At 39.2% G+C, this 25,101-nt stretch overlaps 1 protein-coding gene across 2 annotated transcripts in view; it reads right to left on the bottom strand.

Annotated features, from left to right (window-relative positions):
- Nucleotides 1–440: 440 nt before the first annotated feature.
- The window catches only part of PITPNB (phosphatidylinositol transfer protein beta), a 35,012-nt gene continuing 10,351 nt past the window's right edge, over nucleotides 441–25,101 (bottom strand). The window contains exons 8-12 of one of the 2 annotated variants that reach the window (XM_075110430.1): nucleotides 13,227–13,304; nucleotides 8,112–8,222; nucleotides 6,532–6,654; nucleotides 3,289–3,373; nucleotides 441–2,365 (exon numbers count right to left, since the gene is read on the bottom strand). In XM_075110430.1, the coding sequence (XP_074966531.1) occupies nucleotides 3,326–3,373; nucleotides 6,532–6,654; nucleotides 8,112–8,222; nucleotides 13,227–13,304 (360 nt within the window). In that variant the 3' untranslated portion in view covers nucleotides 441–2,365; nucleotides 3,289–3,325. The remainder of the gene's footprint in view (nucleotides 2,366–3,288; nucleotides 3,374–6,531; nucleotides 6,655–8,111; nucleotides 8,223–13,226; nucleotides 13,305–25,101) is intronic. The other variant, XM_075110429.1, reaches the window with a different exon arrangement.

The raw sequence follows: 25,101 nt of genomic DNA, 5'->3' as shown, positions 1-25,101 counted from the left end.
GCTCGGCACAGCGGGGTGACCCTCGCCTTGCGTAGGCAAGATGCACAGTTAGCAGCAGCTGTAACACATGAACAACGCCACAGACCGGAGAGCCGCTGTAGACCAAGAGCATCAAATACAAAATTTTGTCTGCAAAACTGTCAGCCGGACGCATTAAGGGAGGCAGTCATAATTCACACAAAAGCAAAACATCTCCCTACGCTAGATAGCGGCAAGGTTCCAGCTAAGGGCGTGTTGCTCAGCTTGAAATCCTAAAGCAAAACAAAAATCCAAGCAAGCCCTTCCCTCCCCCCGATCGCTACTAACGTTCAAACACAGGTTTGAGCTCACAACTACTGGAGCGCATCCTTAGAGAACTTCCGACTTCCTTGTACAGCTCAATAAAACTAAATGCCAGCTCATTAGCAAACTGCAAATACTAATACCTAAGACAAGAGACAGAGCATTTTATGATCAAATTTATTTAATTAAATTTCATTGACTGTTTTACTGTAGGTCACACCAGAGACTGCCAAAGTTAAACTAAACATTTTACATTCCCTGCAAGATTCTCTCAAGTTTTCACAACTAGTCCAAAAACATGAAAGTTGTAGGGTCCCTTGCCCTCAGTTTGCGTTATGACTCACATTAATGACAGCAGGACTTGAATTCCAGCACTAAAGAGAGAACTGAGCCCTTGGGTTCTCAGGTGTGCAGCAGCCCTCCTGGCTGTAAACACTGTTAAAATCATAGGCATGTGTGTATGTGTGCGCGTGTCTCTGCGTATATTTACAAAACCAACCTCCTGAGGGTACGGAGGACAAATAGCTATTGAACTGCTAATCCGCAAAGGAAAAAAAAGAAAGATTTGCAGCACAGAGGGTAGGAGGGTGCAATTACACGGAGAGAGGTACAAATGCCCACACGGCGGCAGACGTGTCAGTGCCTGGCCCTCGCAGCACGCAGGCACCCTGGCAGGGCAAGGCGCTGCGCGGACAGGTTTGTCACTGCCCGTAATGGAAACCAGGTCACTCCTGTTGTAGGCAAAGTAGGGCCAAAGTGATTCCAAAATACTTGGATGTATGAATATGGAAGCTTGAGCAAGGCTTGCCCCACCAAGGTTTCTGTGGATGCTGGGAGGAAACCAGGCATTGATAGAACTTTATCTAACTAGTGTTTTTAAAATAATTTGTTTCTCATCTAGCAAGCAGTTTGATAATATACGTCTACGATATGCTCCGAATATTTCCTAAAAAATGCCGAAGACATTTTCCCTATTTGAGAGTTATCTACAGGTCTTTATTATACCATCTTTTCTTTTACGCGTCTACCCCTAACAAGTATCAGAGAAATATATCAGATGCTACAATTTAAACTTTCATCATACCTGAAAGTATACATCTCTTTTAAAGTGTATTTTCAACATGAAAAGAGCTAAAAATCACAATTATATTCCATTGCGTAACGTGTGTGAAATCAAGACCATTTGCATAGGTTCCAAAGTGAAACTCTGGAAAATAGTGATTTCATGAACAGGACATTACTTTGGGGAAGGGCTATCATCACCCTTCACTTCCACTGCACGGTCTAAGATATATTTGAAATACACGACAAGTATTGTCAGTATCTTTGTCTAAAAAGCCAGTTTCTGGAAAATTTTAAGCTGCAATTATTTTATAAATCACAAGCCATTTTTCCTTAATCTTGCCAATTTTAATGAAGAAAAAACATTAGCATTTCAATGTACAAAAGTCCAATAAAACATGATTTTTTTACTCTTAAATCAGTGAATGGGTAAAGTTTGGGTCAAACTTATTCAACAGTAAAAGCCCTCCAATTTCCACTAATAGAAATTTTTTTTCTGATCTGACTATAGGATAATGACAACCCAGAAATAAATAGCTATAAATACATTCATTGTTCCTATTCCAAAAATAACCACATAGGGAAGACACAAAACTGAAATTAACTTATTTGAATCTGTTTCTTTACAATGAGATATGGGCAAGTTATAGCAGAGTGACTCAGGACAGGAAAAAAAACAAGTAGGGAATAAATTGGTCCAGTATCAACATTCATGAAACATACCAGTTAGCATAATTCTGCAGTTAATTCATCCTTTAAATGACACTACTCAGTTGATTTTTATTTGCTTCAGGTATACATAATGAAAGCAGTTTCCTTTGAATCTTTGCTGAGGACAGGTATAGTACCCTGGAGACACTGTAAGAACCCCCTTCAGTATGCATGTCCGTATATATAATTATATACAAATAATCATGCATCCACACACACATTTGTATATCAACACTGCATGTGACGGTTAAATCCATCATCATTCATCATTGGCAGCACTTGTTCCTCTGACTTGGCCTTGATTACGTAACTGTGGAGAAAGAAAATACACAATTGAGCATTAATAGTTTTCTCAAACAATAATTTCCAAACAGGCAGTTTTATTAATCTCAAAAAAAAAAAAAAAAAAAAAAATAGGGCAGGGCAGTGACATCATCACCAGGACTGAGCAAATCATACCAAAGCAATGCAAGACTTGTTAGGGAGTCTGAATTTGGGTGCCGTCCTCACTGGTGGACGGCAGCTCCAGCCTCTGAGGCGGCTCACGCTCATCAGCAGGATTTTAGAAAGTGCTTTGGCTGGGGATCCCGTCCGCAGCATTAGAGCAGTCAGTGGGCAACACCAACATTAAAGTACTGGACACACATACTCAAAAGCTTGCAACTCTTGGACAACCTGTTTCCCGCAGTAACAGTCCTAACACAATTTAGTGTTTATAAATATCTGTGTGGAACTGGATTTTAAGAACTTAACATGCTTCCAAGATGGCAGTCCACAGTTTCCCTCCATTACGTGGACTAAGTCCACTTATCACTTTGCTACTGAGTGCGTAGCAAAAGGATGCTCGTTGACTTTTCTGATTTGTGCCCAAATGAATACTTGCAGGCTTCAGAGCTCAGTGCCAGCACGGTGATGACAACAGGTCATGCACTTTGGGTTTCTGTACTAGATAAGCACAAAGCAGCAGGTTACGTGGCCAACGCCTCTGGCATTCTGCCACTGGCCCAAGCACCTGCCCAGCCTATTACAGTGCCTGTCTGTGGAGAAGGTCTCTTTTGTAGATGACCAAGGGTCATCTGCAACTGTTGATCACCACAAGGTTATCAAACAGGAGGGAGGTAAGGCCCAGAAGTATTATCTGGATATATGTCCATTTAGATGACTCCTGCCAGCAATTCCCATCCATCAGAACGTTAATCACGTTCCTCCTTTTCAATCCAGCAGTTGACTTACACAGCTTGATTTGCCTCAGAACCTACAGAGAACTCCTCTAGACGTCAGCAGCCAAAGTGCCTCGAACGGAACCCTTCTTACGCATCTAAACGTAAAATAAAACTGTGAGCTACCACATAAAGAACCTATCGCGCTCTTGGTTAGTAAGAGAGAAGTAACGATCTACATGACCAGGATTACTTTTCCCTGGCCAGGACCAGGACCAGGACCCAGCTACCGCTGAGGTTTTTTGGAGACAGGGTATACAGTTTCCTTTTGGTGGAGAAGCCTGGGAACTGCACAGCAACTGTAAATGATGCTTCTTAGATTTTTAACGGCCCATGATGTTTCAGCATGGAGCCACACTGCTCAAAATACCCAGTGTGGAATTTCTACCCTCGCAAAGACATGAGGTAGGTCAGTCACGGTGCTTTGGCAGGGTCAGATGCTTTTCTACTATGCACTGATTAGCTGATGCGTATTTAATGAAGCACAGGTGCTCCTCATCTCCAGGAGTCAGATACATAAAACATTAGGTGAAAGATAAAGAAAAACAGTGAGAAAAGGATGGGCTGGGATAGAGAAATTCTGGAAGAATGCTGGTGGGGATTCAGAGAGTAACAAAAAAAGGAACAAAAGCAGAGATCCTGACTATAAAAATTGACTTAAGACGAGGAACAGGACCAACAAAAGAAGTGAAATGTGCACAGAATCTGAAGAGAAAGATTAGCTCAAACAAGGAAGAAGGAAGAGTGTTAATGAGAAAGCGAATAGCAACAGAAAGCAACTTATGTAAGAAAATGTAATGCTGCCAATATTATTACGCTTGCGTTCTGCAGTTGTTTTTAAGCATCATAGAACTGCAAGGTGCAACTCTGTCAGAAAAGCCGTCTGACTACTGCTCTGCAGGGATGGAAGCGTGAAGATATTCTTGTCATATTAAGCACCTTATCACTTAAGTGCTCGCTTCCCAGTGGTCCTGGCCATAAAACAAGTGTTTTGTGGTATACTGGGGATTTAATGGAAGTTACTGTTTAGCACAATGGATGAAATAGTTGAATATGAAACATAAGAACAAATTATTTGGGATAAAATTAGCATGCATATTTTATTTGGCAGTGATATTTTTGCCTTTAGGTTATTCTCCAATAATGCACTTCACCACAAAAACCTTGAAATTGCATCATTTATAGGTGTTTGTAGATACCCCTATTTTAACAGTCGAGAAAAACCAGAATATTTTAACAGTAGGTCCCCACTCCTCTCACATGTCACAACACACATAAGAAAGCTGTGTTAGTGTAACTAGTCAATACATTTTCTTGTAAAAAACTGACTTTTTCAACACACAATACACAAGTTCCTGTTGCTAATGTCTTACACACAAGCTGTTTGAAATAAACTATTTGCATTGCTTTGCAAAAGAAGCAAATAGTAAATAACTACATTTGATATTTAAGAATGAGGATAAATGTTACACCCAGAAACACGTGATCTGTTTTTTGCTTAAGGTAAGAACTAAAAAGAAGCGAAGAGTTTGCAAAGAGTACCTAAGTACCTTAAAGAAGTTACTTACCCATGAGAAATGTGAAACAACTTTCTCTACAAGACGACAAACATCCACAGTCCACAGAGATACAGAAGGGAAATTTTCTCATGCACACAGATGTGTCAAGTGCTGCTTCCTCTCTCCAACACACACCTTGCATGCACTCCTCACATTGCCGCTATCCTTTCTCAGAGAAATTGGATGAGGTCCATTTCATTCCAAATAAAGAACTATGGGTATGCAAAAGACAACCCTCTGACAGAGATCAGTTATAGAGAGGAAAGTGGTTACTCTTCCTCCTTCACAGACACCTAGGAATAGGTTCTGGCATAAGGTAGAATTAAAGGACTAGTCCACACAATATGAGAGAACACCTGCCATAATCAAAAACATCCAAATGCCAATGAGAAAGCACAACGTTTGCAAGAGTGAACGAACATAATTCTTTTCCAAAGCATATTCTGTTTGCCAAAGCAAACAATCCATTCAGCTTATTTGAAAAGTTGGGTTCTACCAGCTCAGAACATCTACCTATTAACACACAGAACAGTGAAGAAACACTTCTTCCAAATCCATAAGACATCTCAACACAATGCAAGATAGCTCCACACAGTTCATAAAGTCCAATCATGGAGAGCATAACAAGTGAGGATGGAGGAGTTGCAGCTAGTTTTGATACTAAAAGAAAAGGTGTGCTGGGCACAAACCACAAAATGCACTTCAGAACCACTGTCAACAGTAGGTCTAAAGCACCAGGCAATCTGTTTAAAGATGTCTGATAGCTCGAATGAGTTAAATCATGCAAAAAAGTGAGTTACAGCTGAAGACACATCGTGTCTTGAAAGAACCAAGACAATGGAAGGAAAATGACAAGCTGAACGGGTTTGGGGCATAAAGCAATCGACAAAATGGGAAGGAAATAGAACTGCAATTCCGAAGACTGCAAGAACTTAAAAAAACCAGCCGGATTTAAAATGAGAAAGGTTCATGCCAAGGGTCATGCTCTGGAAAGACACTAAAGGCACTTCCTGCCTAGCCTGTGATGTTCCTCCACCTCTTAAAGGAAGAGTAGAGAAAGTGCCCTATGGATGAGCTTCCTTTTAGACATCAGTTCAAAGACAGATCAGGCTATATGTATGTGGTCCTCACAGCCACTAAAGCGTGAAAATTGACACCATCTCAAGCCTGTTAATTTTACCGACTTCCTTTTTGCAAGTAAAATTCTCAGTTTTGGTGTGCTAATCAGGATGAGTGGAACAGCTGTCATGTGATACATTCAAGCTTGCTTGAAGGCATGTTTGAAGAAAAAAAGTAATCTGATCTAATACTGATTAGAAACGAAACACAGCAAGACACATGATGGAAAAGCAAGACGGCAGCTCCGAATTCTAGCTGACACTGAATGGCACTTTGTGCAGTGGGCATGGTACCGTAAGTAAGGAGGCGGTCAGGGCAGACACCGTGGGTTTAGTGACATCAGAAATATTCACCTTACAGCCACTTCCAGCTTGACAAAACACAGTGTGCAGAAGCTTGAAGCGCAGGGGTCTGTACAGGAGAATCACTAAAGGGGCTGTAACATTCATGAGCAATTGCCCAAACACACACAAGGGGATGAACACACTGTAACTTGCGTCAATTCCCGAGCAGATAAATAGTATAGCTACAGGAGGAAAGCACACAAACATCAACCATTAAAAAAAAAGCATTCTTACAGCTTCCAGCTCCTTTTGGGTTTCATCTTCCATTCTCCTAATGTCTTCCATAGTCAGATCAATCCACTTGTCAATCCAACAGAACAACTGGCGATGGAAGTTGGTAAATATCCTTTTTTCTTGCTTTAAGAAGATAAACAAACATTAGATAATAGGCCTACATTTTGCCAGAGACTGGTGACGTGATTGCAGCTGTTCAGTTTGAGAAGTTATAATCTTTAGGTGCATGTCGCTTCACACTGCTACAGGATCAGCCCACTCACATTCCTCAGTCCAGTGTAATCTAATTTCTCACATGCTTTAACATGGAAAAAATTAACAAATTTCACTACCAAAAAAACGGTTCAAGAAAGTTCAGTGATTCATGTTACTTGAAAATGCTGAAGAATCCTTTTAAAATCTGTTCTAGCTCCAGGAAAGCACTACACAGAATAAATGTAGCATCACAATGGCTTGAATATTTAGCATGAACTATATAAAAACCTATGACAGCACTGTCACATGTTCTGTGCTCACTATTAAAAAACAAGAATGGCCAATTCCTAAAGCCAGAATGAAGCAAAAAGCGAAGTACTTGACTCCAAAGATGGCATGATTGCAAGTTGTACCACAACAGCATTCCGGTAAGGTCTGACATGCAATTTCAAAGGTACAAAATCCTTGAGAGTATAAATTTTTAAGCTAAGGATTCCACAGCCCTTTCCTTAAAGTATGCATATCTGTGTTCTGAATCCATCACAGTAAGAATATTTTCCCTGTTCCTCTTCTACTTAAATTGGCAGGTTTCACATTTCAAAATACCTGCCAGACCCAAAACCCCGCTGTGTTATGTTGAACAACTGCAACTTGCCAGCTTAAGTCCACCTCCAGCGCCTTGAGATCTCAACTTTTATAACGGTGACTTGGACGATGAAAGATGTGTTATATAAACCATTCAGTTTGCAAAAGTACCAGTATTGCTTCTGACTGCTCTGATGAAAGTAGTTGTGTATATACAACACAGACCTCTATTTTACCACTAAAACTCAGACATCTGCATGTATTCAGTTACTCAGGTTGCCACCTAAAGTTCATCTGCTCCCAGGTTTTGCATTGCTCAAGCTGCCAACTGACCTCAAAAACTAAATCCTAGTGCACTGGATTCTACCTATGTCATACCTGGTTTTGCAAGCATTCGATTAAAAAAAAAAATCAAATACTTCAGAATTAGCAGAATCACAAGAACAGTTTCGTAAGAAAACTGGAACATAAAATACTAGAGAAACAACAGCACGTTTTATGCAAGTTTCAACTCACGAGAGGAAAAAAAAAAGGAATCAAAAGAAGTCTCTTCCTGGCAAGTGCTCTTGCTTACAAAATCCAGTGTTAGACCTACATGACACAGATTCTTTGCTTATACTTTCACTTTTTAACTTTGGAAGTTATTCTAGTACCACCAATGAAACACCATTGCTAGTAGAGCAAGACACAAGTGGCCGTACTTGCTGAAGAAATAAACAGAAATTGCTTGACTGTAAGCGACAGGAAACTTCATCACTGTTTCTCCCCATAAAACCCCACATCAGCACAGAAGCACTTACCTTTTGTATAAAGTTTTCAACTTTGTTCTGCAGTCCCCACCACTTAAACTTGATAGTCACCAACTTGTAAGCACACATTTTAGGACACTCTTCATCAGTTGCTAGTTCTTTCTGTTCATGGATAATGGGAAGGATTTTTTACTTTTTAAAAAATGTACTTAATTCAAATTAATTCAATAGAATTATTAGAAAGTATAATCCCAAGTATAATAATTAGTTTCTAGTAAATTAAATTATTTTATTATAAGTTAGAATTCTAAATATTTAGAATTATAATAATACTTAGAATTTTAAGTATTAGTAAATACTTAGCAGTATACTCTGAACATAGGGTAATAGGGATTAATAAACAATCAGATTAAATCTGTAAGACAATTCCAACCATGCTGCAAACATATACTATAAATCTTAGTCTTAACATGGATTTAATTTTAATGATTTCCACTGTAATATACTTTCTGACGTTGTTAACAGACGATGAAGCTTCATTACAATGGCTAGCACCAAATTATTTTTTTGCTTTTGGGTCTTCTGCACAAAGGCAATTATCATCGGAGTTGCTCAGTACAATGGTGGAAAACACACACCCTAGAAAAGGTTCAGGTAACAAAACGCACATAACCACCCCTCAAGTTTGCTTCTCACAAAAGCATAAAACTTAAGCTTATTGCAGTTCTGCTCTGCCCACGCAGGCACTGGTACACTCCCCCCTCTTCTGACGATTCCAGAAGGGTATGTCTTTACCCAGCTGTAGAGGTAATTGCTAGTTGTGGGGCATAATTTACGTATTCATTTTTGCATAATGAAGTGCAGACCTTCTGACTGCTCCTATGAGGAAAAAAAGGGAGAGGGCTTCTTTATCATCAATGGCAACAGGTGGCCACAAGACCAACTAAAGCTCCACTTCAAAAACCGCCTGGAAGCAGCTCCAGCTCGAGGACTTTGTGCGAAAGGAGAATCCCAGGAAGAATGAACTGAGGGAAGTTCAGGGGACACCCACCACCACTTCCTGTAATTCCTAGGTTTCTGGTTAGTTCCTACATCCAAACAATTTTGAAGTACCTGTAACACCATACACAGTGATTTTCCTACAATTCATGGAGTCAAATTTATGTAAAACAAGAGACCATATCATATTTTCAGTTTAACAAAGCATGTTAGGTCACTCCAAGCCCTGTAAAGAAGAAAAAAACACCAAACCCCAAGCCAAAAAAGGAAACTGACAGTCACTTAAAAAAAAAAAAATCAAAACCAAAACCAATAAAACCCCTCTGTGTGCTTGGCTTGAATAACAAGCAATTACTATAGGAAGTCCACATATTTTTATTCTTTATATCTGCAACAAACTTCTACATAGAAGTAGTTTACAGCATTTTTAAGCTAAATTTCTTTTAACCATGAAATGGACAACTCCTATTGGTCATGCACACAGCAAAAAGATTTACTGCAAGATATATCTAACATAAAAATCTTGGTGAATAACGCATATTTATTTAACACAGAATTTTTATCACAAATACTCATCACCAGAGAAAACTTAAATGAAAACCAATTATCCTCAGAAGACTGATGTTCTATTCATGAGCAAGAAACAAAGTGCTGCTGCTGTTTGGTGTTCCCAAACAGCACAAGTGTATGTCCAGGCATTAGTAAAAGGACAGAACTAAACGGAACATACACATTCAGTTCTGCCAGTTCCAGGCATTCAAAGTTTTTTTCATTTTACAGCTGTTTTTAAAAAACAAATGAGTAACTCCCCACTTTCTTTGGGTCACACAGGCCCAAACAGACCATTCCTGCATCAGCCTCCTGCTTCCTTCCTGAGGAGGAAGGAACAAAAAACATCTAAGGCAGGATGCACATTTTCAGCACAGTTTACAAAATTAATTCCTGTGACAATTTTACCCTGCTAGCAAGAATACTTAGCCCAGGTAGAAAGAGTATTACAATAATGGGAGTTTGAATATACGCCTCCCCTCATCGTCATCTCAAAACACACAATATATTCATTTTTCCATAAGATTCCAGCTAATGCTCAGGGGCCCAGGACAAACCTGCAAGCCAGACCAAAGGTCTAACTGGCTCAGTATTTTGACAGCAGCCAATGGCAGAAACCTATTGAAAAATATAAAACCCAAGGAAGAAAATATCGATAATTCACTTAGAAACTCTACCAATCTCCAGCTACTTCTAAGCACGGAAACTTTCTGATGCAGAACTAGTTTCTGTCTTCAGACACACAAAGGAAAGAATTAAGACTGAGTAGATATGTGTAGATCGCAAGATCGCAGCACTGCTGAGCTTGGAAAGGACTTTCTCTGACTGCCAGGTGCAGGAGCCCTGCTCAAGAAGGGTCACTTACAGCAGGTTGCCAGGCCTGTATCCAGTCAGGTTTTGAGTATCTCCATGGATGGAGACCCTACAACCTCTCTGGGCCACCTGTTCCAGTGTTTGACCACCCTCAGTGTAAAGAAGTGTATTCTGGTGTTCAGATGGAATTTCACATTATTTTTGTGTCCGTACAATTGGACTGTCACAGGATGAACTTTCACCATGTTGAAAAGACAACAGCAGGAACAGCTATGGCAGCACCAATTAGGTCAGTGGTATACACTGCCTGCACCCTCAGCTCTCATGAAGACAAACTGAAGTACATGGAGCATCCAAGAGGTAACTTTGCAAGCTTTTATTCGGGTAATGCAGCTAATTGTGAAGTGTCAGCTTCAGTGGGCTACTGAAGCTCTACTGAAACTTTCAACAGCCCTGTTACAGCTCCCTGTGTTGCCATGTTGTTTCCCATCCTTTCACAAAAACCTAGTTCCCTACTTTCTTCCAGCATGTACAGAAGTAGAAGAGTGAATGGCCAGTGCTGCACAAACACGCCCCTGGAACTACAGCCTCATTCCACAATGGGACAAGAGACACCTTCCTTTCAGGCTACTTTGATTTATGATCTCAGGCCAGCTGAGAACGAGTGTGGTACAGTGTAGTGGGAAATGGGGACACTGCTCTGTCAGACATGGTGGTCAGTTATTTGACACTTAAGGCACAGGCCAAGTTTCTGATAGCAGAAAGGTGGTGATTCTTCTGCCTACTTTCTGCTTGCACAACCACATTCTAAGATGGGAAATCAGAGACCAAGACCTTGCTGGTGCAGTGCATCTTACTCTTATATCTGATGCTTATCTTGCTGCTTTGCAACAACTAGTGGGAAAATAACTAATGGGGACACCTAAACTAATGAACCTCTCAGAGCAAGTCCTTCGTGCTGTTTTTGGGCAGAAACATTCATGCTGTATTTAGAACTTTTTTGGGTAATGAAGGAATGAACGCTTTTACAAGAAAATTTAAGAAGCTGGGGCACCATTTGCAAAACACTTAAAAACCCCTCAGCATTTACTTAAGCATAACTCATCTCAGTACACACTAAATGTAAGAAGCAAAATTATGGTATTGTCAATGAAACAGTTCATTCACAGTAATGACAAACTAACTGGTAGCTAGGGCCTGTCCCTGACAGATTGCTTGTATATTCATTTAGTACACAGCAGTTAGCTTCTCAGTTTCTATGAGGTTATCTGGTGTAGCAGACAAAGTATATTTCCTTCTGGGATGGGCATATATACATGAATTTTGACGGCTGCCTGTGGAAGGATGTGCTTTGTGACCGGGGCAGGCATCTGCTGGCAAGTTTTGCATTGCTGTTCAGGTGTCGTCGGGTTCCATGTGGTATACCCTAGTCCACAGGAAATCTGTTTCTGAATTTGAGTCGAGCAAGGTCCTGGGGGAAATGGAGGAGGACCTCAGGCAACAGATTCTATGAAATGTTATTTCAAGAAAGGATCATCTTTATGTATGCAGCAACTGTTCAGACTAAATTGTTAAGAGAAGTATACAGGCATTACAAAGGTATATTTGGGAGACACACACATATTCCAACACTGACATATTCTGCACCAGTACTTATGCTGCCTGCTAAGGAGTCAGTTCTCAAGCACAGCTTTCCTGTAGTTGAATATGTAAGCAGAGCAAATTCATACTAGAAGTGACTAAGCGCTAAGGTTTCACACTGCAGTCATACTGACAGCCACATAAGAATAACTCAATAATGTGTCCATGCAGAAAGGTAACACTAATATTGAAGAGCTTTCATGGAACGTACTCACATTAAAACAGACTTATCCAGTAATGACATCATGGAAATCTAGCACACTAAATTTTGGTCAGACTTGAGGGTGGAGGAGGAAATTATATTAAGCAAGCAGTCTGCACGGGGTACTTGGAACAAAATTTCCAGTACGCAGGCTTGGGTAACTGCAGCTTTGGTAAAAGGCCAGATGGCTTTACCCTGAAGTAAAGCTTTGGTCAAGTCATCCTCCCGTGGTTAAACAATGACTGTACTTATTAGAAAATGGGTAAATGACCAAGAAATGTGGAAAACTGATTTCCCAAACCAACTCGGATCACATGGCAGATGCATCTGTGCATGCATGCACACACACACGCACACATGCGAACAGGGTGTATCATCTCACAGAGGCAAAAGATTTATGATGAAGCACTGGAGGTTTTCACGTGCATTTTGTATATGCTCCACACAAGTGAAAAATAGCTAGATACTCAATACTGCAAGGTGAGGACAGCCTTCGGTTTAGTTGCCACTATCTACTACCAGTTTTCTGGTAATTCTAAATAAAACATATGCATATGCTATCTTTTACCCTGCTCTAAGAAACACACAGTTATAACCATTTAAATATAAGAAAGTTTCCAACAAATTTTTTGCATTAGATCACCTCCAGTGGCTACCACAGCAGGCTGATGACGTCCATGGAATTCAGCATGGTGTATATTCAGATGTCAATCCTGAGTAAGGATAATGTTTATCCAATGTAATTTGCATAGCTTTGGTTTTAGTAGTGATACTAAACAAACAGCAGACAGCACCTTTGCTTACTAACGCATTTGAAATTTTAACGGAATACAAAAAAGCAGTATTGAATTTTTGCCCTCTGTTTTAAAACTAACGTTGCTAATGCTAGTCTCTAAGGAAGCATGAACTATTTTTTATTGCTGACAAAGACTTCATAAGGTTGTAACATCAGTTCTTAGTACCTTCCAATTTGGCCCCAAAGGTCCTCTCTTCGTCTTAACTGACTGGAATAACGCAGGGTCTTCATCAGCTTTGTAGTCCTATAATACAAGAAAAAAAATTGAGAGGGGAAAAAAACCCCAAACAAAACACCAACCAGATTCAATATCCCACTGTATTAAGTTTCTGTTCAAGACTACCAAATTGATTCTCCTGAGTGGTCTGGAGCAGGATGGGTGGAGTTAGTCTAACTTAAGTTTCTGTTGAATATTCCATCACACCCACTCACTCACCGCATTATCACCAGTGGTGCTCATTATCTGTTTATACTATGACAGCATGCCAGGGCTGCCTTCTAAGTCAGAACTTTCTTGTGCTGAGCACCATGTGACATAAGCACTATCCTGTCAGTTTTGTAAATTTTTTGAGGGGAAGAGAGAGCAATATTACAGAAACTAGCATGCTAACATTATCCAAGCTGCAGCATACATCCACTCCTGAGAACACAAAACAGAAAGGGAAGAAGGCGTAAGTGAACTAGCTTGCAAAATTAGAAACTACATAATCTCGATCTGTCAGACACACCACCAGGCTAAGCACAGGGGCACAAGGCAGCAGTCTCAGCGGCCTTGTTTTACCACTAATATCACTGGTTACCTAGTCATATTACAGTGGGGAGAAAAGCAGATACTGATAGAGCTGAAAGATGACAAATGCTTCCAACATATGGATTTACTTAATTTTACTGATGAGGAGTATGAAAACGATTATTAGATGAAGATGCTGCTTCAGAAATTAGGAAAGGGTTAAAAACTCTGACCTCTGTAACTGAGAACACACACCACGTATGAAAAACATCAACCTAAGAATAACATTACAACCATGCAGCCCGGGAGAACTGTAAGTTTAAGTTAAAGCAGAACAAATGCTTGGTGGGTGCTAGAGAAAAGCCCAAGAAAGTTCAGCAGAGTTTAAGGTCTCATTTTTAGAAACAAATTTCAGTGACGACAAAATTTGCAGATCAGGGAGTGAAAGAAATTCCACCAGAAAAGTAGCAACTAGCATTCCCCCCCACTCCTGCATCAGAGAGTTGTCACAGGAGATCACATTTGTAAACTGCTTCCAAGATTAATTAGAACTAAACCTTCCCCTTTCTAATGCATCCCCCTATATTAAAAATTAAATACTAGCAGCAGCAAGATAGACATAAATTAACAAAAATGGCTCTCTGAATATTAAAAGTGAAATATCAATGTTTCTTCTGAGGCATAATGAAATCATCTAACTACACCTCCGCTGCAGAAGCGGTGTGATTTGGAGAACTGGTTTCGCTAGATGACTGAGTTACAAAGTCCTTGTAGACAAAGGCATGAACTAAGCACATGTAAAATAAACCCTAACACTGTAACATTATAGAGCAGGAATTGTCAGATGGAGTTATACAGGAGACCACTCTAATATTCCGCCTTAGTGGCCAGTAACAGATGCTTCATGGAAGGATGCAAATAACCCAAGACAGAGCTGTCAATCCATGCAGTGAACAGTGTGGTCTTCCCCATTCCGTGGGGTTTTCTTCAGGAAAGGATATAAACTTTTCTCTTATAGAGGATCATATAACTGGGTATTCCTCTCCACTTTTATTCTTGGCCTCAGGTGCACCCTGTGGTAGTAGTGACTAATGAATTATGAACTGTGCAAAAGTATTTCCCTCTCCCATTGTTCTGAAGGGATTTCATATTTATTCTCCATATTTATTCACCAGGAAAATCCCAAATGAACATGGGAAAAACAGTCCACACAAAAGAATTCCAACCAATTTCCTTCAGCCCTCCCAAAACAGCTCCATTTCCCTATTTTTCATGTTTAACCCATGTAACTTGAATTAAACAGATGGTACCGGTGCATACACAGTTGAGGAATATTACATTAATTCATTGTTTCAGCTGTCAGAAGTATTGAACATGACATGTAACAGGCCAGTTCCAAATCTAGATTCTTCCATTAGCATGGAGGAACAATGGCTACTTCTAGACTTAAATTCCAAATCCACAGAGCAAGGTTATACAAATCAGTCATTATTGCTTTCATAACCATTTTGACATTTACAATGCACTTTTTGCAAGCTAGATGGAGCTGGAAAATCCAGGAGGTCCTCTCAGAGGAATCTGGTTTCAGTTATGGAAAAATCAGCTGTTATTCTCCAATACTTCCTTGCCTCAAAATTTTTTGCATTTTTCCCAGTTCTTTCAATGTACCTACCTACATCATGTACTAAAATAGGCTGAAGAAACCTTTTAATAAAATTTTCCAGCCACTCTGTAATTAATATAGCTAGGAAGAATTAATATATATTCAGATAAACTTCCACATTAAGCATCCAAATATACACTTTAGGAATTGAGCAAATATTTCCTAGAAACATTTAAGTGAGTCAAAAGACACTCTGTCACATTGCTAATCAATGTTTTGTGAACTTCCACAAACAGTATTTTCCTCTATTTCTCCCTCTAAACTGAAACAATTTGTTTATTTAAAGAACCCAAACAACAGCTAGCCAACTTTAGCAGGGTGCTCCCACAGGTGCTAAGATAATACTTTATCTACCTCACGGGGACAATTTGAGGAATCAGCATAAGCACTGTACACTAATGTTTAAATTCAGCAACATTTATATGTAAGTCCGCTTGAATTATTATAATTGCGGAAAGACTAATAGCAGTATTTGTCAACTGAATTTTTGTAAAAAACCACTTATGATTTTACTGGAATAAAGCATATGTCCTTTTCACAGGCATCAAAAAGAGCAAATATATTCCTTCATGGACGACAGCTTCAACATACAGTGTACGTGGAGCCCCAGCTCTCAATGACTGCTGCACGTGAGCAACAGCACAGAGCAGGGCAGCCTGCTGGCTTTGTTCACAGTCTGTCTCCTCCAGCAAACCGGTGGGGGAGGCGAGCAGAGGGCACACAATTTACAGTGCTTGCCACCAGCTGTAGACTTCTCATCTCATTAGTTATCTCCAAATACTGTGGGTGAAGACAGCTGCAACCTACTCGAATCCGCAGGTCCTGCTTATTCTGGAGGCTGAATGAGATACATATTCCCCCCTCCCCACCCCAATCCTTGGGGGGTGGGTGGGATGGCATTTTCTCTACAGGTAAATCACCTTTAAGAAATATATGTAAATATTACAGCAGAAAATTTTTATAGAATATATTTAATGTTGTAAATTACTGGTTATGACTGCCTTTTTAACATTTTCACTCTAACACTGGATGGAAAACACTGAGAAAAGGATCAAGCTATAGGAATGGATAAACAACTTTCCAATTAACATTTTCTTCTGGATAACTAATTCCTGGCTTGAGTATTGCTGCTGTTTCGGGGTAGCAATGTGCTAAACAGAACCACAAAATACAATGGCTTTCGCATTTTAGTATCAGTTTTTTAAATAAAACCAGGTACTGCACTAGAGACAGCCCTGAATTTCTTAGTTCCATTGTCTGAATATCCTACCAAGGCAGAACTCACATGCTTACACCGTAGTGGTGTAGGGCACATGGATAACCATACTATATGCTTCATTTGGACTAGTGGTACCCAGAGGGTGCTGCCTGGCCTGCTGTCCCAGCTGTAAGCACAGTCTCACAGCATTGTATGACATCATCACATTTAGGATGTTCTCACAGTTAGAATCATAGAATCAGTAAGGTTGGAAAAGACCTCTAAGATCATCAAGTCCAACTGTCACCCTAATGCCACCATGCCTCCTAAACCATGCCCTGAAGTGCCACATCTACACATTGTGTTTTTTTTTTTTAAGACCTCCACCATCTCTCTGGGCAGACTGTTCCAATTCTTTTTTTAGCGGGAAAAAGGGGTGCAATAATTATAAAGAGACTCCTGTTGTGCTTCCATGGATCACTACAGAGCACAACAGACCAAACCTAAAAGCAATAGAAGGACAAGATCAAAATGAGCCCAACGTACATAATATATTGGGATTGTAGAAAACCGGGAGAGAACATAACACAAAATATCTTATGACACTAAAATTCTGTGGATTTGTATTTGTATTTTGAATATTACATTAATTTTTGGTACCCTTTTCTCCAGAATACATTAGAAGTGGAAGAGAGAGAGAAGACAGCCAGATTGATTGATTACAGAACCAATTCCATTCGCATAAAGCAAAGTAGACCATGAATCTTCAATCTGGAAAAGACATAACTGAAAGGGATAAAATACAGAAATCTGTAAAACCAGGGAGGTAATACATGTAGCTAGGGGCTGGAGCTAGAAGAAGCTGAAAACCATAGCCAGATAAAATTGTCAGCAATCCAAAACAAAAGTTTTAAATTACTTTCAACACAAAAACAGGCAGAAGACTGCCAAATCCATCAGTGGTCAATAATGATCAAGAAAAAAAGAAGGCATGGGCGTCTTTCAGAAGGGAGTTATTTTTTAAAAATATTTTGCTGAGGGAAAACTAATTCCCTTAGGATAAGGCAGTGCTTGGCTGAGCCCACATGTTTGTGCTGCAGCAGTGCCGTGTTTCTGGGCTGTAAGAGTTTGGAAAAAAAGTTTTCACTAGAACAGATAAGCTGCAGTTCTGACTCCTTGCTGAAGCTACAGTAGTGCAGCCTCATTAACACTGGGATATAATTAGGACTGTTTCTTTGCAATGGCACACTCTGCAGAGATTTCTCTACAAAACTGTCAGGAGAAAGATTACACCAGACAACACAGCTCACCAGCACTACATTTACCATGGAAAGCCCCAATATACAGAATGCAGCAAACCCTTCATTTTAATGACAACCACCTCAAATTCAGTGCAACCCGTAACATTAAAACAGAAAAATAAAACACAGTTTATTAGTCAATATTAGGAAATACTTCAGGAAAGGCAGTACAGGGAATTAGGCTATTGTAATCAATTTTCTGACCCATGAAACAACCTGGGCTGCAATAATATGTGAAGGCACCAAAACCAAAATGCATAAAAACATAGAAAGCAGAGCATCTCTTCCCTAAGCGGAAAGATAATAATAATACAGTATTGCAGAGATGGTGAATTTGTTTGTAATATTACTTATGTTGATACTATTTGTATTTTATTATTCATATATTTATCTTACTGGTATTATAGAAATATATTTATTATTGATATATTGTAATTATGATGTTTATATTATTTGTCATGCCTTCTGGTTCCAATTAGACAACACTGAATGTAACTGCTGCCTAACCTGCCCTTCCTACACCTGTTCCACTTGGGAAGCAGGGAGAGTAAGCAGTGGAGTGAAGGTTTTCACCTTTCTTAACAGTCAGTGTTGACCACTACTGGAAAAAGCACACTGCTCTGGTCCAATCTGAAAATGTCAATGCCATTAAGAAAAATCCACAGCAGATTGGATGAATCACTCTGAATAAGATTATAGCGTGCACATTTTGACTAGGTGATGTTGTAACTGGACTGTACCTTTGCACTAGCTTATAAGCGCCAGGACAAAATCAGTTTCAAAGACCTAAACCCCTTCGCCCTGAATCTGTTGTCAAAGTAATTGCCATCACTTTTTTCCAGTCCTGTAGTACACAGTAACTGGAACTGACAGGAAGAATCAACATACTCTGAGAAGCTTACACGGGACTAAAACATGCCTCACAGCACCAGCAAGAGAGCCAGGGTTAAACACACGCCAAAGATGAAACACCTCAATTCACTACAAGTTGCCATAAGGCACTGTCAAAAATCTTCAATAAGATGGTTCCAAGTGTGCTTAGAAGTACAGAAATTTAACTGATTTACTTTCCTTTGTAAGCACTGCAATGTGAAATCTACATAAAATATTAACTGAAAAACCCAAAACTTAAGAAATGAGCATCCTTGCTTGAAGAAAGCTAAACAAACTTCAGAAAACAAAGCCTTATGCTCCACCAGAAAGACAGCTTCTGCACTCAGTATAATGCAGAAGTATAAATGGTCTTGCCACATGATTAAAGTGAAATAATCTTGGCAATTTCTACAATTGCATTGTAACCTCCTTCCTGAAAAAAACCAAAATAAAAGAAGAAACTGATCAAAAATACCAACAGACATCACTATTTCCAAGTAACAGACTGTTCATCCAAAATTCTCCAAAACTTTAATATTAGAAGTCACATTCACTAACAAAACCTGTGGAATCTCGTACCGTAAGTACTTCATACCTGTATGCAATAGCACACAAGCTTGTAGAAACGCACTATAGGATGCAAATTTTCACATACTTGATGATCAGAAAGCTTGCTAAGGGAGGAACTTTGCTTATGTATGCAATATTTGTTTTGGCATTTTAGCATTTAAACTCACATATATATGCAACTTTGGTCTGCCTGTTTTATGTTGTGTAATTATTGAACTGGATACCATAGGGACACCCAAGTCCAGACGGCATGATGTTATCTGCCATCCTACCTCTCACTGAACAGGGATACAGGTAAAGAGCAACTGTGCTCTTGCATTTAGGATCCACATCTAAGCACAGCTGGAAACACTGGGAAAAAAAATATTATCTATGAGCAAAATATAAGAGTGAAAACAAAAATTCAAAGAAAATACATGAGTCATGGTAAAGTTTTCTATGCTTCGGACCACACATAGCAGCTTTGAACCAAGACCTTTCAGGACTCAGTTAATCCAAATCCTGTTAAGGACAGAAAAAAACCCTACCTAGATTCAAGTCTAGATGGATGTAGGAACTCTTCTCAATACACAAACCCTGCCAGTATGCAAGGAAGATGACTGGACTAGAGCCAACGTACAAATAAACAACAGTTCTTTGCAGTGTTTAAGGAAAATATCTCTGCAGCAAGAGCTTAACTCCTGACAGCAACAAGTCCTTCTTAGGAAGAAAAACAGGCGGCTGTTGGAACAAATATTACAGCTAAAAAACCCCGAAGGCCTCTTGAAAGCTAGACAGGCAAAACATCATTATGCAGCAGCATAACAATATAGAGGAGCTAAAAACCATTTCAAAGAAATACACAAATATAATTTCATAGGCAGTTTCTGCTCAAAATCTCAATACAATATGCATGAATGCAAACTATTATAAAGAATTATTTAGAGGCTGTGAACCACATACAATAAAGTAATAATTGCAACAAACCAAGAAACTGGGTGCTTCTTTACAATTCTCATTCTCATTTATAAGACCTGATAAAAGTAATAACAGTACTGCTGATAGCTCATAGTTCACTCTACCAAGCAGTATAAAATTTGAAAGCACAGATACAGGACAGAATGATTTTAAGAGATCTTGCAGAACCTAACATAAAAATGATATAAGTCTGATGTCTTATCTGCAAATTCATGAATAAAAGCTTCCTGAACACAGAGTGGTATAAGACTAACTAGGCAGGTGGACACAATTTCTGGCTTTTCAACTCAATATTGCATTAGTTTTCGAATCAGGAGAACATACATACTACCAGTGTTATTTAACAGAAAACGCACATAAAGTTTACGGTGGAAGAAAACACATACTAGCACTTTTCTTCAGTATGATCCATGGCTCTGTGCACGCTTGTTCACAGCACAATAAAACATCAAAATCAGGTTGATTGAAGTATGTCATATTCCCAGCTCTGCATGACCCCCAAGTCTCATAAATGACGCAATCACCAGCACTTCTGTTCACTTAACTGGTATGTAAGAAAAGCATTTGCGTATTTTGGGTAGGTTTAGCTAAACAGCTTTTAGTAACAAAAGTCTTATGGTCACTCCCATCTCCTGAAGAGTCCTGTAGTTACAGGACAGCTATCGGGTGAACTATTCCCTGAAATCACCTTTGAAAGAATGCCAAGGTTCAAACAAAAACTAAAATCAGCCTTGTTAAATTAGCACAGACATACATAGCACAACACTGCAGTGCACTAGAAGTTAAAGGTCTAATAAGACAGTCTGGAAGACATGAAGAGTTATAAGCACCCAGGACAGTATGGAAAAAAAGCCTTAGTTAGGGGACAGAAAACAGAAAGAAGAGAGGAAAACACTAGTAAGCTAGAAATAAGTCGTATTGTTACATACGCAGGTTGTGCCATGGGACATGCAGTTTAAAATGTATACTTAAAACAGCAAGCCACGGGCACTACTGCAGGAATTACAGAAAATTTTTAGTGTGCACAAGTTATTTTATTCTCTAAACCAGTAAATAACATCCTGATATGAAGAAAAGCTGTTTCTGTACATAGGCTGAACACTGGGAGGATCTAACAGGGCCATCTAACAATCACCTAGGCAAACACTTAATCATTTGCATCTTTATTCTTAACAAGTACTGGTGTGAGGATGAACAGTTCATCCTTAAACTCATAATTCAGAGTCAAACTCGGTAATTCAGACAAGCCTTTTTTGATAATACAAACATCCCAGACAAAGCAGAAAACACACTTTGGGGTGAAAAGTCAGCTCTGCAGCAGTCAATCTTCCACATATCTCTGGATACTGGCACCTCAAGGAGGTGCTCTGAGCACCAGCCAGTGTCATTTTTGATGCCTGAATACCGATCACTAACATATTTTTAAACAAGTCAAGGACATGAGAGAGATCCAGGGGACTGTGGATCCTGTAAAGTATTTTAAGTCACTGGGCTTTCCTCAGTAGCATAATAAAAAGACTGACCACTCCATACCCATAGCAGCATTCAATACACGGTAATTTTGTAGGCCAGACTGTAGACACCTAAGGCAGTTTGACAGTGGAGCTTCAAAAGAGTTGAGAAACAACTGCCGGATAAAGACATGACCACATGATCCAGAGTCATCTAGTTATCGTCCACCAGCTAAGCACCAGTAGAGTTCCATACATCCACACACCTGCCTCACCTGGACACCAAAACGAAACAGACCCCCGGAACTGAAGTCCAACAAAAACCTGAATTAAGTCAACAGGGCTTTCTCATGCTTCTGCTAAAAGAAATGTTCTTGATTTTTTAAGAGAAACTAAGAGGTATATTCTGATCCTTTTGCTAATACACAGAATCAACTTTATGACCTAGGTAGGATGTTCCAAGGCCGTTACCAAGAAAACACATGGTGATACTAAGCTTCTGCACTAATAACACAGACTTTTTAGATGCCTGTCACATCATAAACTAAGTCCGAAATGGGAGAGATCCAGCTGTCAGAAAAACGTCTCTTTCACCCAAGAATCTTTTAACGTTCTTTTACAGTCTACAAAAGAGCATTTCCTACAGTCTATTATATTTCTTCAAACTGTAGAACAAGGGATAGTACGTACTGCACAGCACATAGAAATCCTATATCTCTAGTACTTAATGCATTTGTTAAGTAATTTGACTGATCTGTGTAAAATTGTATTTTCAGAGCTTTGTTTCAAGTAATATAATGAAGATTCACTACAACCTAGAAAAAGACTTGAAATTTCTTCATTGTACAAAAATAGCTATAAGCCTGATTTCAATTTCTTTGTTTGCACTCCACTCTACTTACAAATTGTTTCCAAAAATGTAACCTTTTCTGATGTTAATTGAGTGTTCACTTCTGCTTACTCTTTAAAAAGTTTTACTCTCCTGGGAAGTGATTTTTATATACAAACCATATAAAGCTACATAGATTGTATGCTGGAGATGATTAAGAGAGGGCAGGGTTAAATTTATACCTAAAGAAAGCCACAGATGTCAGCCAAATTATTTCTATACATACTTAAATGAGCATGAGTTAGCATATGCATGCCATTAGTATCTTAAAGAAATTTACCATTTTTATATTTATGCTGATTGTAGTTCTGAAACTGAAGTAACTGCCACACTACAATGGGTTGGACAAGGTTCATTCACTGAACACAAGGATAAATCTTGAATATATGAAAACTTTTATCAAAATTGCTGGCTCTCATTAACATAGTTCCATTTTTCAGTCATACTGTTATCCAAGACAGCACATTTGGGCTGCTTTTCCAGGCAAAACTATGACTGAGAAAAATGTACAAATAAAACTTTCCTTCAGCAACACTGACTATTCCTCTTTCTTAAAAAAATTAGCACAGCAAAAAACCCACCCAGCCACTGAGAGTGGTAATTCCCAAACAACAAGCATCATAACATTAAAAAAAACCCAAAAGGCCATCCAACACACATGAATTCAGAAACTACCTAACAGAGTGAACTGATGACTGCTCTAATACCATGGAACAAAGATGAAGAAACTGTAGGAAAAGAACCTCTGGACACGTACTTACCGAAACGACCAGCCTTCTCTGAAGGCATAAGATAAGCATGTAGATCAGGGCAATTTTGTTACTGTGATGTAGCTGAACTTCCCCCCCCCAAAAATTCCTCAAGTTCCATTACCTAAACTTCATAAAAATATTAGCATAAAAGGAAAATTTCTCTCATGGAGTCATAAGCAGTAAAGAGAGAATAAAAACGGCCCAGGAACTGCAAATTTTTGAACAGAAGAGACTGAGTGTAGGTCCCAGAGAACTGTCTAGGAAAGGGGGCAAACAAGTGGAGTGGAAAGGGTGTCAGCCTACAGATAACTCAGAGTTATCAAAGTCTGCATAGAAGTTTGAGTACAAAGTCAGTTTTCGTTTAATAAAGTCAGGACTTTGGAAAACTCAGTATCTGGGAGATGAAATGGAAATTTGAATCACATGGTGAAAATTAGTCCCAGGTATTCCTACACAATGACAGGCTACACTGCGAATCTGAATTTGAAAATTTATGCTCAAAACATTTGCTAAAAAAAAACGGTGTTAGAAGTTACTGAATAGAGAGAATGTAGGAACTTCAGAAGAGACTTAAGGCTCTGGATTAAACCACTCTCCACTAAGTTTTCATACTCTGTAGGTCAAATACATAAATGACAAAAGAAAAGAAAACAAAAAAGATGAAAAGGTACTGAAAACAGTTCCAAGGACTTCCACATATAAAATGGTTTCCACAGGAAGATGGACTTAAAGATAAGGACCCTCAGCTTGGAAAGATATGCTAAAGAAGAGGTGGAGAAGAAAAAGAAAATATGATCAAAATCTGTAAGATAAATTGTGCAGAAAATATAAATAGGAACACACACACCCCCAACTAATTGAATTATCTGTCAGGCTAAAAGGAAGTGGTTTTTTTTTCCATTCCATTTAACACTCTACAGAATTCATGTTGCCAAAAAGGTCAAAAGTATAAATGAGTTCAGAAATTGATTAGATTAGAAGTCCTTCCAATACAGATTGATCTTCAGAGATATGCAACTCCCAGCTTCCAGTATTCTAGACCTCCGTTACTTATTTTTCCACAAGTATCTGCTGCTGGCCAATAACAGGATACTGGGTTAGATGGATCTTTGTCCTGAGCCAAAAACATAACTTCTTTTAGCATACCACCATCTGTCAGTCTTTAGTACAAAGGAAACTGGCAGTATCAAAGGCAGGCCATGTAATGTAACAGTGCAAGAGGGCATACAGCATAAGCAGTGCTGTTCACTAAGAGTACTTCAAACAGAATAAATACTTAAGTTCAACGCACTGTGATAGCACAACCCTTTGTTTACACATACTGTGATCAAGCAAGCACTGACAGATGACAGCATTGTAGTTGTCTGCCACAATTCCAGGCATGGAATAAGGAATGCACAACATAAATTTACCTGCCAGTTCAGCTCTAAGGTCACATGGAATCTCTGAAAGAACAAGGGGCAGTAAAACAATTCCTTGCTGCATTAAAATAGGCAAGACATTTAATTTGGTTTACAGGGAGGGTCTCCAAACAATGTGTTTTCACACATGTAAATCCACAGATCATCAGTTAAGTAACAGTGCAGGTTATACACCTATGTTAGTAATGCAAACAGAAATTTATGAAGCAGAAACCTTTCCCCTTCACACACCACAG

The sequence above is a fragment of the Phalacrocorax aristotelis genome, chromosome 15 (assembly GCF_949628215.1).
Source record: "Phalacrocorax aristotelis chromosome 15, bGulAri2.1, whole genome shotgun sequence".
Lineage (NCBI taxonomy): Eukaryota > Metazoa > Chordata > Aves > Suliformes > Phalacrocoracidae > Phalacrocorax > Phalacrocorax aristotelis.
This window is presented reverse-complemented; position numbering and strand designations above follow the sequence as displayed.